General features: G+C 39.8%; 1 protein-coding gene across 1 annotated transcript in view; it reads right to left on the bottom strand.

Moving 5' to 3' along the window:
* Positions 1 to 1,368: 1,368 nt before the first annotated feature.
* Positions 1,369 to 14,090, bottom strand: part of BICRAL (BRD4 interacting chromatin remodeling complex associated protein like) — a 74,008-nt gene continuing 61,286 nt past the window's right edge. Inside the window, exons 7-12 of the mRNA XM_023527614.1 lie at positions 12,712 to 12,812; positions 11,592 to 11,653; positions 10,848 to 10,993; positions 9,536 to 9,630; positions 7,785 to 7,887; positions 1,369 to 5,200 (exon numbers count right to left, since the gene is read on the bottom strand). Of these exons, the coding sequence (XP_023383382.1) occupies positions 4,413 to 5,200; positions 7,785 to 7,887; positions 9,536 to 9,630; positions 10,848 to 10,993; positions 11,592 to 11,653; positions 12,712 to 12,812 (1,295 nt within the window). The 3' untranslated portion in view covers positions 1,369 to 4,412. The remainder of the gene's footprint in view (positions 5,201 to 7,784; positions 7,888 to 9,535; positions 9,631 to 10,847; positions 10,994 to 11,591; positions 11,654 to 12,711; positions 12,813 to 14,090) is intronic.

The following is a 14,090-nucleotide window of genomic DNA, read 5'->3' as shown; positions in this document are numbered from 1 at the left end:
CCCCCAGTGTCTAACACAGTGCCTGTAAACTGCTCGATATATGTTTGGTGGTTAATGCTCTCCATCTTCAGCTGGATCCCCAGGAGTCCTATCTGTCTCGAAGCACACACAGGGCTGAGGCAGAGCTGGAGCCTGCGCCTAGGGGCTAGCACCCCGAGGACAGCAGAGCTAGTCTTGCCTGAGCAATGCTGTTTCAGGGCCCTCAGGTGATGGGGTTCCTTTCTTTTCCCTTCCTTTCCCCTGCAATAATCCACTGGCTACTTTCTCTACATTAGAGCGTACCAGGGCCCCTCTCCTGGAACATGGCCTCCCACACACAGGGCTGAGGGCTTTAACCATTCCAAGGGAAGATGACTGGTCTTTCCTCTGGTCCTGTCCCTGGGGAACATAGAGACTCTGATCCTAACTAAGCATCCAGATGATCCTTCCTTCTAACTCTTCATTCCTGGGGAACCTGCATTGCAAAGGGCCTGAAGATGAACAAGAATGTCACAATGGACACACATTTATCCTGAGCAAGAAGAGGAGGCTGACAAGAGGGGCAACACTGCAAACCACATTAAGGGATCCATCCACTGATGGAATTATTCTAGCAGTAATTATTCCAACTTATATGAGAACAACTTCATATTTATATATTGATTACTGCAGAATCTTGATTGCTCAGCTGCTACTGCTTTAAGGGCGGGGGAAGCAATTAAACCATAAAGTAAGGGGTATAAGTATAAATTCTAAGCCTCAAAGAAAACCTTAAAGAGAACTATACCCTCACCCCCAGAAATACATTTTACCCTCTGTTAGTTTCCCTAACAATTTAGGTAGAGTCACACAAGAACTCAGTAGGGCCTCATGGGGCTGATTTTACAGATAAGGTTACGGAAGTATTTCTCAACACAATTTGGTCAAATGTGTGAATCCAAAGAGAAAAAATGTTAATTCTGGCACAAGTCTTAGTGTAAAATAGTTTTCTTTACCTATCCTTTAGCCTTCCTCTTCTTTTTTCCCCTTCCTTCGCCTTCTTGTCCTTGCAGAAACAAAATGTAAGAATATATGGAAAACAACTTCCTGCAGACTGAGCTCACTTATCTAACTTTTCAAATGGCCCCATTTTTCCTTCCTTAGTTAAGGACCTGTGTGACAGGAGGGATGGATATCAGAGATGTACATGACTAAACTTTCTCACTGACCAACTTTAATTTGTAACTGTTTGGAAAGGCCCATCAATTAAAATCCTACCGCTTCATTGGTTATGCTACTTTGGGCAATGGTAAATATTTTTAACAGAACTCCCACTGAGCACTTACTTACCTTTTTCTTCTGGGAAAAGCAGCCATTCCTATTTGCAAAATCAAGACAATCACAGTTGCACATTTTCCCAAATCTTTGGCTGTATTGCAATGGTTGTTTCATTTTGTAATCTCCAACTAAACATTTCCTAACCATGGATTAACAATATAGTTACTGACTGGTTTCTTTTAACAGTATTTATCCAACATAACAAAATAAACTGCAATTTGTTATACTTTTTTTTACAAAACATTTTATAAATATTTTTACAAAATGTATACAAAGCAATTTCAAGTGAGACATACTATACAAATGAAGGTATTTAAGCAAATAAAGCCCACACCACACTGACAGTGAGTGACGCGTCCTCTTTTAAGTCAAGTCAGTCTGTAAGGCCTCCCTAATCTAACAAAGTCTACTAAATTCTTCAGAGCTAAAATAGTTCTTTTTCGTAATTGCCAGTTTAAAATTTGCTTTATCTTTAGGCAGTACTCAAGGACACAGAAAATCAAATGCTTAATAACAAATTCACACTTTTCCACAACAACAGAAAAAAAAAATGATTTTTGTTACTGAGTACAAGTAGTTCTAAAACTTAACTTTGACTATGAACCTGAACAACTGAGTGTTGGCCATCGGAAGCTGAGCTTTCTCCCTTCACCAGAGGGGGCTCGACATGCGGGTTATGACCCATGTGCGCATAACCTAATCACAGGAGTAAAACACGTTTCGTAATCTTCATTTGTCATTATCTAGAATCTTTCCTCCATAAAAAGTAAACGTACATACAAAGACACAAAAATTTACAAGTTTCATTTTGGTAGATTAGGCTCTCCATTTGCTAGACAAGTGTTAGGGCTTAAAAACCCTTTAAGATGGTATATAGGAAAGCTAGGATTGGGGAAGCAGGGCAGGATAGGGAAGAAAGAGAGGTGACAAATGTACACAAAGCTTATCTTGTCTCTTAAGAATTCCACTGATTCGCAGTAATTAATGTAACTCAATAGTGGCCTTCATGAAGGCTTCCAGGTAGAAAGTTCCACAATGAGAAGAATTTGATCAGAGGGAACCATCTTTAAGTCTTACTAGGAATTAGGGGAACATGAACTCTAAGGGAAGAAGAGCCTATGAGATCATGGGCTTCAGGGCAGGGTGTTACCCCAGGGCTGCCCAAACTGAAAGTTCCGACTGGCAACACCAACTTATCTTTCTAATATGTTACAATACAGGAAAAAGAGGAAATCTGCAACTTGGACATTGGCACAAATAAGGAAAAAATGGTAATCCAAAGATGGCCCAGTTTTTCCAATTTCTACTGGAGTGGGGAGAAGGTACTTTGCTTGTATGAAGACTGGCTGTCTCACATGGTTTCTGTGTGTGGTGGAAAAAAGGGCAGGGTGAGTACAGGTCTTCTGTTGCTGTGTTTCTAGTAATCAGAAGCCTTCCTTTCCATCACAGGCCAATCTGGAAAAGAAATGCCCAACATGATGACAATGGGGGTCATCCCTATTCTGGGGACAGCCAGAAGCGGATCCTGGCAATGTGTTAGAGTGGAGACCAGTGGGTACACCTCTAAAGCCAGAGAGATAAACAGAATAAATGAGAGAGTGCATACACATAAGAGGGAGAGTGTGTACATGCTATAACCACAATGAACTCTGGCTCTGAACAGCTCGGATACATGCACACGGGCATTGGTGAGAGTGCACATCAAATACCATTACGTAGCTTTCCCAATGACAGGACATAATTGATGATTACAGTGACGCTGAGTCTGAAAGTAACAATAAAATGGGATGACCTATGGCAAGTATACAAGAAAGGAAAATGGGGAATGCTCCCTGAAAAGAAATATAAATAAATAAAGCAATAAGTCATGTTCACTAATATGAACATGGGCCAAACACAAACCATGACGGGGCATGTCCTTTGGCTCTCAAGTGGGAATCCTGTGTCTCAGATCTCTCCTTTCCGTGGTGGGCTAGCTGGTTACCTTTGGTTTATCTGTGTTTTGGTAATGACTGCTGCCGGGGGTGACTACTGTTCTCAGACAACAAGAAGCAAAAAAAACAAGGCCAAAGTCCCCTTAAGGTTTAAAATGAAAAATTACAACATACTTTTCAAATGAAAGTGCTTTTGATGCTTGGCTATTTGTTGTGGGAGAGGGTGCAAAGAGAGGTTAAATGAAACGATACCCAGCAACAAACAAAAATGTACATCGTATGTTGACTATCTCCAATTATAAAATGCAAAACGCTTGGTTTTTTTTTTCTCAATAGTTAACATATATATGCTTTTACATATATACATATTATATTCCTCATGGCTCTATCCCGGCCTCCCCTGTACACTGTGCCACTTAACCGGTTTCCATTTTCCTTTATTTAGCCTGGTGAAATGATCTCAAGTCATGCTGTTGCTACTAAGAACAGAGCATTCCCTAGATGAAATTCAACATGGATATGCTGAAAAAGCATAAGATTTTTGCTCCAGGAGCATCAGAAAAGCACTTGAACAATGAATAAGGAAGCCCTGCAAATGCCCTGCTTGTGCGCTACTGGGCTGCTTATACCAATGCTGGGGGGTCCCTAGCAGAGAGGCCAGCAACGTACTGCTCGGAGATGGCTGAGGGGGAGAACCATGTGGTCTCCCTTCAACAACAAAAAAACCCCCAAACCCCAAATTTGGAGATGCAGTGGGATATTCTTTAAAAAGTAGCTTCTATCAGTCCTGTTTGATTTTCTTTAATAAGTCTGTTCTTTGCAAATGACTTATGATTGTCAGAGTTTTATCCAGGGCCAAGTGTACTTGATCTCATTGAGTTATAGTGTTTTTTTAAAAAAATTAAAAAAAAAATGACTATAAGCACTTTTGGAACACTTGAAATGTGTAGGGCCTATCAGACTGCTTTCTAACAAGGATTCATTTTACTAAAAGATCTCCCTGTAACCACCACGAGTATTGCTCTTAAACAAAGAACAGGGTTGAGATTAGAAAGAATAACCTGTGATGAAAGATCACGCAGGCTGGAGACAGGAGACCGTTTCCATTTGCTTTTGCCAGGAAAGACTGCAACTTGTCCGGGGCGGGGTCTGGGGGGTGGGATGGGGGAAGGACTGCTGCTATTAACACTCTAGGATACTATTTACAGCTGCTTCTAAAATAGAGTCAGTTTCTACAACGCCTTCACTGTGGTCCGGGATGAACTTTTCCAGGCAGTTTTCCTGCGAAGCCATTGGAGAAAAGTTGGGAAAATCTAACTCAACAGAGCCACTAACTGCGGGGTCACTCTGGGGCTGCCGCCCCGCCTTTTTGAGTTCCAAGATGTTCTTAAATGTTGTTTCCAAACTCTTAGTGAGCTGGAGGTCTGGCTGGGGCTCTCCTGATCCTTTCATGATGTCTGTGTGTAAAACTTCATTCTTTGGAGAATTCCTCAGAGTTTTATCTTGGAAGGAATTGTTACATGTCATCTCCAAGTGAGAATCTCCTAAGATACTTGAGAGTTTGCTCTCAGTACCATGATCTGGTCTGGACGAGGTTTTCCGGTGCCCTTCAGGGCCGGGAGAGCACTCGCTGCCCTTCATGGAGTCTCTCCGGCTGATTTTCTCTTCAGATGCACCGCGGTACTGAACTAAGCCCACTTTGTCAAATTTCAGTGCTCTGCCGAGGCATTCGGTTTTTTTAGAAATGTTTCCTTCTGCGGAGACCACGATGTGGTTAGGCACTAGATGAAATTGGTCATGATTCGTTGGTTCTGCCAGGCCTGGTTTGGCTCGGTCTCTGCTTTGGGCCTTGGACGTCAGATGGAGAGAGCTGGTTGTTTTACTGCCATGCTGGTCGATCCTGCCAAACTGTGTGTCATGAGCAGCTTTATCAAGTTTGAAAGAACAACAGAAATCAGCCTGAAAACCCTCTGAAAATGGAAACAAACAAACAAAAAACATTAATGAACGAATGAGTGAGTAAGAACAATAAAACAGACCCTTGGTAGGTCAGGGGCAAAGCCGTCCCACTCCAGCCCACCCAGTCAGTCTTTTACATCCAAGAAGATGCAGAACCACATTACTTGAGGGGGCATCCTATAAAAGTAACCAAGGCTATGGTGCCACAGCCTCCAGACAAGAAGCTTTAACCTCTTTGAAAGGTAGCTGCTTGATGACAAATGGGAAAGCAGGATAGGCAAAAAGCCCCACTTTGTCTTTGACCTCTTACTGCTATTTTTAAAGTTGTTGTTGTTGTTTTTACATTAATGACTGCTTTGAGACAGTCTGACAATAGAAATTAGATACTAGTATCAGCCTGTTTTCTTCCTTGGAGCAGAGGGCCCTAGAATGAGGCTTTGGTGGGGGGTGGGGTAGGTTAGAGTGTGATGGATACAACTATTTGTCTTTGGGAGATGGCACTTCAGTCCCTCTAGACACATGTGAGGGGACTTGGCATAACTAGCTTTACTTTGCTAGGAGTACAAAATGAAGGTCAACATGCATCCAAAATGATATCTGCTTGGAAGGACAGTGAGGTGTGGAGGAACAGTGTCTATGAGTAAGCATTGAACTATACTAAGCTTGAAGAGCTAAGGATAGCAACAGAAATGTTAGTGAGAATTTAGGGGGTTGAGGGCACAGAGGGAAGAAGGAGACTATTGTTATCGTGCAATGGCAGAGAAAGTGTTCACTCTGGAAGTAATGAAAACGAAATGAATTTGTTCACCAAATCCCAAAATAAGAGATCTAGGGGATATAGCCTTGAAATCCAAATAGCTGATTCCATTCAATAAACACTGGCTATGTAGGCACAATACAGAGGAGAATGAAGCATGTCCCTGCCCACATGACATTCATGCCTCAGGGGGATATGACAAAGTAGGATGGTTACTCCACAAACCTAATTCACCAAAAGGCAAGAGATTTCAGGTTCTAAGAAAAAGGGACAGGAATATATCCTACATTAGTCTCTTCTATTTTGGAAAGATTTGAGGATTCTCCTAAGTATATAGTAATTCTTTCAGATTCTCCCTTTAGACTAAGGGTAAGAATCATCTATTCTCTATGGAAATTTCTTGAGCCACATCAAACACAAGGCAGAACCTTAACCTTTAAGTATCAGAAAGGACGTTAGAGGAATGGAAGTAAAGTCACAGGAGAATACAGCAGGTCCTCAAATAACACTGCTTTGTTCAACATCATTTTGTTGTATCACTGATGGAAAAAAAATTGATTCCCGGCTGGGCCACTGTCTCTGTGGAGTTTTCATGTCCTCTCGATGTTTCTGTGGGTTTCCTCGAGATACTCCGATTTCCTCCCACACACCAAAGATGTACACATGAGGTAAACTGGGTGTCTACATTGTCCCAGTCTGAGTGAGCATGGGTGTGAGCGTGTGAGTGTGCTGTGCGATGGAAGGCCATCCTGTTCAGGGTTGGAAAATAATTCTCTTATTTTTATTAATCTTTATTAAATGTGTGTATAGCTCACATTTATTTCAATGTTTACTATTAGAAGTATTTTTGGTCTTTCTTTAGAAGTTTGGTGATGTTTTTGTGATCAAAAAATGCTGTAGGAACTTAATTCTTGTTTATATCAATCAGTCTATGATAAAACTGGTTTCCTTATAGTTGTTTTGCTTTAAATTGCAGTTTCCAAGATATTAAGTGAAGACTTACTGTAATAGTCCAATAATAGGGGAATGGATTAGCTAAAGTATCAAATTAATATATTAAAATTTTATTAAATATTATTTTGAAGACTAAAGCAACATGATAAAAACTTCAGGTGTATTAAATGGAAGAAATTCAAATAAAAAATTATGTCTAGCATATGACATATGATTATAACTATATACAAATGACGTATGTAAATGAGAACCAGAACTGGAAGAAAACCTGGAGGAATAAAAACATTTCTTTTGTAGGATGGAAAAAGCATGAGTAAAATCTACATTCCATGAATTGTTATAATGTTATTTGATTTAAAAATTTTTAGAGGCTAGAAAAAAGTAAAGAGGATTCCTTTTTAAAAGGCAGAATGTGGGTCAAATCTAACATGTATGCAATTAGCAGAAAACTGATGGGGTAAGAGAAAAGTACTTGAATGGAATATTATAATTTCCTATCTTAAGGACAGGGGCCCTTTTTTTTTACTAATTTTTTTCCCCTACCAATGCCTTGCACATAGTAAGACAGCTCAGTAATTTGCTTAGGTTTAATTGCTTCTGGAAAGGCTTCTGACTTAATTTCATTCTCAAAAACTAGAGAAAGACTGAGAAGTTTAAAAGTGGGGAAAAAATAATGAACTGAATGTAAAATTCCAGTTTGGATTTTGTACAATATAGACCTTCGCAGAGTATTCATATCCTGCTCTCAACTCTGGATTTTTTCCCCCCAAAATTCATGTTCTTTCAGGTTTCTAATCAAAGGTGGGTTCAGAGAGACTACCCAAAGGCTCATGGCCCCTGAACCACAGTGGGAACACTCCTCTCTTCACTCTGGTGCATCTTACCAGGGTCCACAAGAGCCAGACGCTTGTCCCGGGAAAGAGACGCTCTTTCCTCCTGGTTGAACATTCTATCGATCATCACCATCTCAGCAGAGGGATTGATCCGCTGAAAATGAGAGAGTCCAGTCATTTCAGGTGCCTTTTAACAAATGCAAACATCTCACTGTATCTTTGGAACAAATAAAGCAATCAGAAATGAGAATTTAATGTTTAGGCTCTAGACATGTCATATTCCATTTAGTTACATTTTCCCTTGCCACATAAGATGCATTCTTTAAAAACTATAATTTACACATTGGCATAAAATTCAAAAGGTAATAAAGGGGAAGTGAAAAGTAAGCTTTTCTTCTTTGCCTCCACTATGCACCACGTCCACTTCCCAGTGCCTCTCCCTGGAGGCACCCTATACCTTGCAGTTTAATACACTCTTCCAAAGACATATTATGCACACACATGCATTTACATTCTTCTTTGTATTTTTTTGCACACAAATGGTAGCAACTATACACACTGTTCTGCACCTTTCTTATTGCCCTCTCTGCTAATAATATGTTGGGAATTTTTTCCTTAGGATGACCTTTTACTTTATACTTTGCTACACTTTATGTTTTTTGTTTTTGTTTTTAATTAAGGTTTTCCTTTTTTTGCTGTACAGAATCATATCTTAAATTATATTTCTGGGTCTTACTTAACACGAAAATTCATGGCAGATATAACTGGACCAAATAAGTGGTCCTCTCTTCAAAAATGATAGTCTTTTTGATGTCTCAGAGTTTTATTTTAGAAATGGTTTTCAATATAAGAACAACTATTTCAGACTTTGGAGGCATAATTTTAAGTTAAAATATATTAGTAAACATATATATATTTAGGTAAGCACAAACACACATACATACTTATTTACAATATATTGCATATATAGATAATGTACTTCAACTAATTCCCTAAGGTACATTTTCAAAGTTGATCTCAAATTGAAAACCACTTGTAAGAGAACAATTTATAGGTTAAAGCCGATATGATTTTAGAACTGCTTTTAAAAATCTGAGAATAGGTGTGGTCTCCCCATCATTTTGTGAAATATCTTACTCCTTTCTCTGATTAACTGGTGCTTTAAAACCAGTTTCAGTTCTTCTCTGAGGTAATGAAAACGTCCTAGAATTAGAAAGTGGTGATGGCAGCACAATCTATGAATATACTAAAAATCATCAAGTTGTACATTTTAAAATTAAGTGGGAATTTTATGGCATGCTATTAATCTCTCATAATTAAAAATAAGACAAAACTAATTTTAACATTCGTCATCACCAAGTCCTTTCAGATGCAATTCTCAACAACCTCCACTGGCAGTGCCGCCACTCTTCTTCCCTATCTCTGAGCTGGTGAGAGGCAGCAGGCAGCATCAGAGTGGGGACCAGGCGGTGGGACGGTCCTGGTCTGTACCCTGGCTCTGCTAACTACCCTATAAACTTACTAGCTATATGATCCCGGACAAATTATTTAAACAAAGCCCTAGTTTCTTCATTTGGAACAGCTACAGTAACATTGATTGTGATCGACCATGTAAAGCATAGTAGGTACATTGACTGCTGTCAGTAGCATAACAGTCAGACGTAAGTTTTTCTACAATCTCAAATATCTGTGCCTTTTAAACTATACTGGGAAACTCTGATTCCTTGAAGTTTTTCTTTCTGAATTAGTAGCTGTGACCTGTGGGGTTTAAAAAACAAATACATTTGGTAGCAGAATTTTACCATGGCATCTTCTAGGAGCAGGCATCTGTATTTGTTAAGCATAGCTTGGGTCCTTTTTAGGAGTTGAGTGGCAACTGTTTCAAATTCACTGTCGACTTTAAAAAGAGAGAGAGAGAAAACAGTAAGAGAGTGCAAATCACCAGGTCTTAAATTTCTTAGGATTGAAATGCATTACTCTTCCATTATTCAAACACATCTTGTCTGTGGCAATTTTCTCTCTTTAGATTAGCTCTGCCTTGGTTAAACAACATGCTTCTGCACTGCTTTCCCTCACTGTCCCACTGGTAATGTGATCATGGAAACTAATTTCAATACTAGTTTATTTTACCTTTAATGAAGAAGCCAAAAAAATCACCTATAAAAGAAAACCATATAGCACAGACCAGCAATAAATATCAACGCATAGAGAATGATCCACTTGTTTAGATGATCTCAGCCTCCACTCCCTTCTAATAGTATGAAAAACTAAAACAGTTGAAACAGTGAAGTCCAACTGTCTGGGCTGGACAGACCAGTTTTATGTAAAGACACAAACTAGTTAATGATATCCTGTAGGTCATGGTGCTGTGGCTCTGCCCTTTGTCTGTTGGTCTCCAAAGGTCTCACATTTGTACTTCACTCTTCTCAGAGTCCTTACATCCCTGTTTAACGCTGGATCTATTCCCTGTTCCCTGGACTTCCCAGGGAAGCTCATAGTGGACTGACCGAGACCACAACACTGTGTCGGGGAACTAACGGAGTCAAGTCTTTGGAACGGTAGTGGGAAGGAGGGCAGAACCAAGTTGCATCAGAATGGGCTGAGTTTTAGGTTGGGATAAGGGGCCCTTATCTTTAACTTTTTTTTATTTTTTATTTTTGCCAGTTTCTTGACATACAGCAATGCCTTGTACTCACTTTGTAACCTCAGAGAATGCTTGTGGGGACTAAAGGATCTACCTAACTCATAAAACTGGTAGTGAGAGCTAAGGATATGAATTCTGCCTAAATACAAGGACTATGCCTAAACCACCGTACACAGTATGTAGTTCAGAACCATCCCATCTATGGCCAGCAGATCAAACAATGCTTTGGAGTCACTGCCCCCGCCAAAGTACTCTGACATTTGGATAAACCTTCACATAATATTGAGAATAAGTCACAACCCTAAACCAGGACTGCAAAATCAATTATGCTAGGAAAATGTTAGGTCTGTGACTGAAAACAGTGACCTGGATAATAACATCTGGAGGCTACGTGGCTCTCGCTCTTCTGTGGGGCATCCACAGAGGGCACTTGGTATCAAAGTGGCAGCCTGGGGTTATAGCTTGTTTACCTTTCTTCAAGTCTTCCTCAGTGGGCATGGAGCCCTGGCACACGTGGTAGGAGAGTAGCCTCTGCACCGCATCACTTAGTGATCGGAACTGACTTTTATCAGGTGTCACAGCGTGGGCTTGGTCCCTCTGTAACTGCTGGAGAATGCTTTAAAAGAGAAATGGCCAATGTCAATGGAGAGTCATGTTAGGAAATCTAATCCTTTGCATGCAAAGAAAATAAGACATACAGGAATGTTATTCATAGTACAGCAGTTCTGTTTTTTCTTTAATTTTATACTTGGTATACCATGGTAGGTTTAGAGTTTGGTCTAATTGTCTCCATAGAGGACTCAAACTATGGCCCTGGCTTCAAAAGCACAGTGTTCGGACAGTGAGCTCACGTGCGGGAGCTCACATAGACCTTGGCAATACCTGAGCATTGGCCAACTAAGATTATGCTAATATTTCTCTTCTGAATATAGGAGTTTATTGAACCATGCTTCTCTTGGAGACGCTTAGGCCAACCAAAGGGTATGTGGTTTGCTAAAAGGGCAAAGAATTCTTCTTAAGAACAAAAGAGCAAACACTAGGCTCAAACTATTTTTGATATATTTATATAATGGAAACAAACTATAGGGAAAGATTTTCAAAGTATATTTTAAAAATAGTATACATATCATTATAACTTGACTTCTGTTGTATATGTATTTAAGGTTAGGAACCTAGAGAAATGTTCAAAATAAGTCATTTCCAAGGTCACTTACAAAGCTCCTTTAGTTAGTTGTTTTGTAGCAGGCCTCTTCTGTCCTCCTGAATGACCATCCACCTAAAGATAAAACATACCCCTTATTATTTCCTTCTTTGAAAAAATAAACAGAATACAGTTACACATAAAGTTCACTATGTTTTGAATATTTGCAACTCCTTATCGAGAGCATATTCTAAGAATGCAGACTTTTGACTTGCTAAAAAAACATCAAACAAGCAAGTCCATAGACTCATGTAGCAAAGTCACACTGTGTCAAGATTACAGAATGCTGTCCTATCAGTTCCTTGGAAGGACAGCTTGTACCTTAAAGCCTGAATGCCCAACTTCCTCTACGAAAGCATCATTATATTTTTGAAAAAATATATTTATGGGTACCGACTCCAGGAACATCTGAAAATTCAGTGGATATTACTTAATTCATCTTCTCAGTGGTAAATAAGGAAGCGAACACTTTTGAGCTCCTGTTAGTTTGGACGTGTGATCTAGTAGGACATTTCTATGTCATGTTAAGGAAACAAATATGCTGCATCAGAACCTGAGAACTGAAACAGACCCTTCACTGAGTACTCCAGGCAGGCCCAGACTAGAACAAGTTTCATTAAGCTATTAGTTGCTAAGTTTGATGAAGAAATTAAGGCCTTTGTAAGCAGAAAACAAAACTTTGTTTTCCTTCCTTTATCAGTGGTTGGGTTAAAAGACGGCAGGGACCGACTATTTCACACATTCCTGGTTGCCACTGCAGAAAAAAAATCTCTTGGTATAACTAAGAGGAACAGATCTACTTTTGATACAGTAATGAGTAATATCATTCAACAGAAAACTACGTTTTTTGAGTGCCTACTATGTGTTGGTTGCTGGTATATTATAAATTCATGAGGAAAAGATAGCATTGTAAATATGTGAGAAACAGGACAGACGCATTCATCCTATAAACATCAACATAACAAGACCTGGCCCACTGGGGTCATCAGTGAGCACGCTTTTGTGGGCACGCAAGGAGACTGCGCTGGCCGTGTAGATGATGCCAGGCAGCAACTACCAAGCACAAGATGAGAATTACATTTTCTTTCAATTATGCTAAACATTGAGAAGAAGCAATGCAAACTGTGTTCTACCTGTACAGCTGGCTGACCAGGAGATGATCCAACTACTTTTTCCTGCTGTGGCTGTGTGGTTCCTAAGGACGCTGGTAAAACTTTGCTTCCAGAATCTTGCCCTATTAGAATTAACACATAAGACAATGTTCAACAGAAACTGTGAATCAGGCCCATCGTATAACCCTAAAATCTAATGTACACAGATTATGGAATATTCTGAAAGAGATTTCTTTATCATGGATGCTTACTGTGAAGAAGCAGAGCAGGAAGTATATTTATCCACAAAATCTCTGGGGACAGAGGTAAGGATTATTAAAGCCTATTTAGGTGATAGAAGTAAATAAATAAACGGTAATAAATAAAAGCTGTCAATGCGACAGTCTCAATTATCTAGGGTCTGAGGAACAGGCTTCAAGCCAGTAATCTGTCAGTACTGGCGAAACCTAAAATACTCACAAGTTAATGAAAGGGAGGCCCAAACAGAGGACTGACTAGGAGGCTTCACGCTTTTGTCTTTCTAGTACTTATTGAGCAGTGTAGTGTTTGAAGCTTTAGAAGAAATGAAAGACAGCCCATGTTTTTAGTCTCGAGGTGGGGCGTAGGGGTTCTAAGTGTGTGTGTATGTGTGTGTGTGTGTGTGTGTGTGTGTGTGTGTGTAGCAACACGAGGATAGTTATAAAGTCATCTGTGCCATATAATACTAGATTTTGTTATTTATAAGCAGCATACTTTTTCATATAATTTAATGTATCATAATTTATTTAGAAGTGTTTTTTTTCTTGCATATAAAATGATGACACAGATGCACATGGAAAGGATACACAAAAAAGGAATGATGAGAGGAGAGGTGAGACTGAGTCAGAAAGACTGCATGCAGAATGAGGGATGTGAGAAGAGTGTCCCTGGGTGTCTGGGAAGTCAGGGACGGACTGAGGAGAGCTTAGCACAAAGGCTCCCGACCTGGCAGTACGGTGCTCAAGAGGCCAGGAATCTGTGCTTGTCTCAGGCCATCTGTGGTCTTGGAAGCGGAAATGGGGGAAGTCTGATTCAAACTTTTTTTCTGAGCCTGTGAAAAAATATTACCGACATGGAAAAATTAATTTCATGACTCAAAGGTTTAACAAATTACTTAAAACACCAACAAAGCCTGTTAATGCCTACCTGGCATCACCTTCAGGTTAGATTACAAAACAAAACAAAAGTTTTAAAACAGTTTCCTAATCACATCAGGAGAATTGCTAGGAGTACCCTTTAAAATCTGCAGGCATGCTGAATTGTTTAGACACCATTCAGTAGGGATGCTGAGTTGATACTAGGCTGCTTTCTTGCTCTTGGAACTGTGCTAGTGGTGCTCACACACAGGCTGAGCAGGGAACTCAGTTTCTATCCCCGGTAGT

The sequence above is a fragment of the Pteropus vampyrus genome, unplaced genomic scaffold, assembly GCF_000151845.1.
Source record: "Pteropus vampyrus isolate Shadow unplaced genomic scaffold, Pvam_2.0 Scaffold18, whole genome shotgun sequence".
In the NCBI taxonomy this organism is placed as follows: Eukaryota; Metazoa; Chordata; class Mammalia; order Chiroptera; family Pteropodidae; genus Pteropus; species Pteropus vampyrus.
Note: the sequence above shows the minus strand (reverse complement) of the source record. Positions and strands in the feature narration are given on the sequence as shown.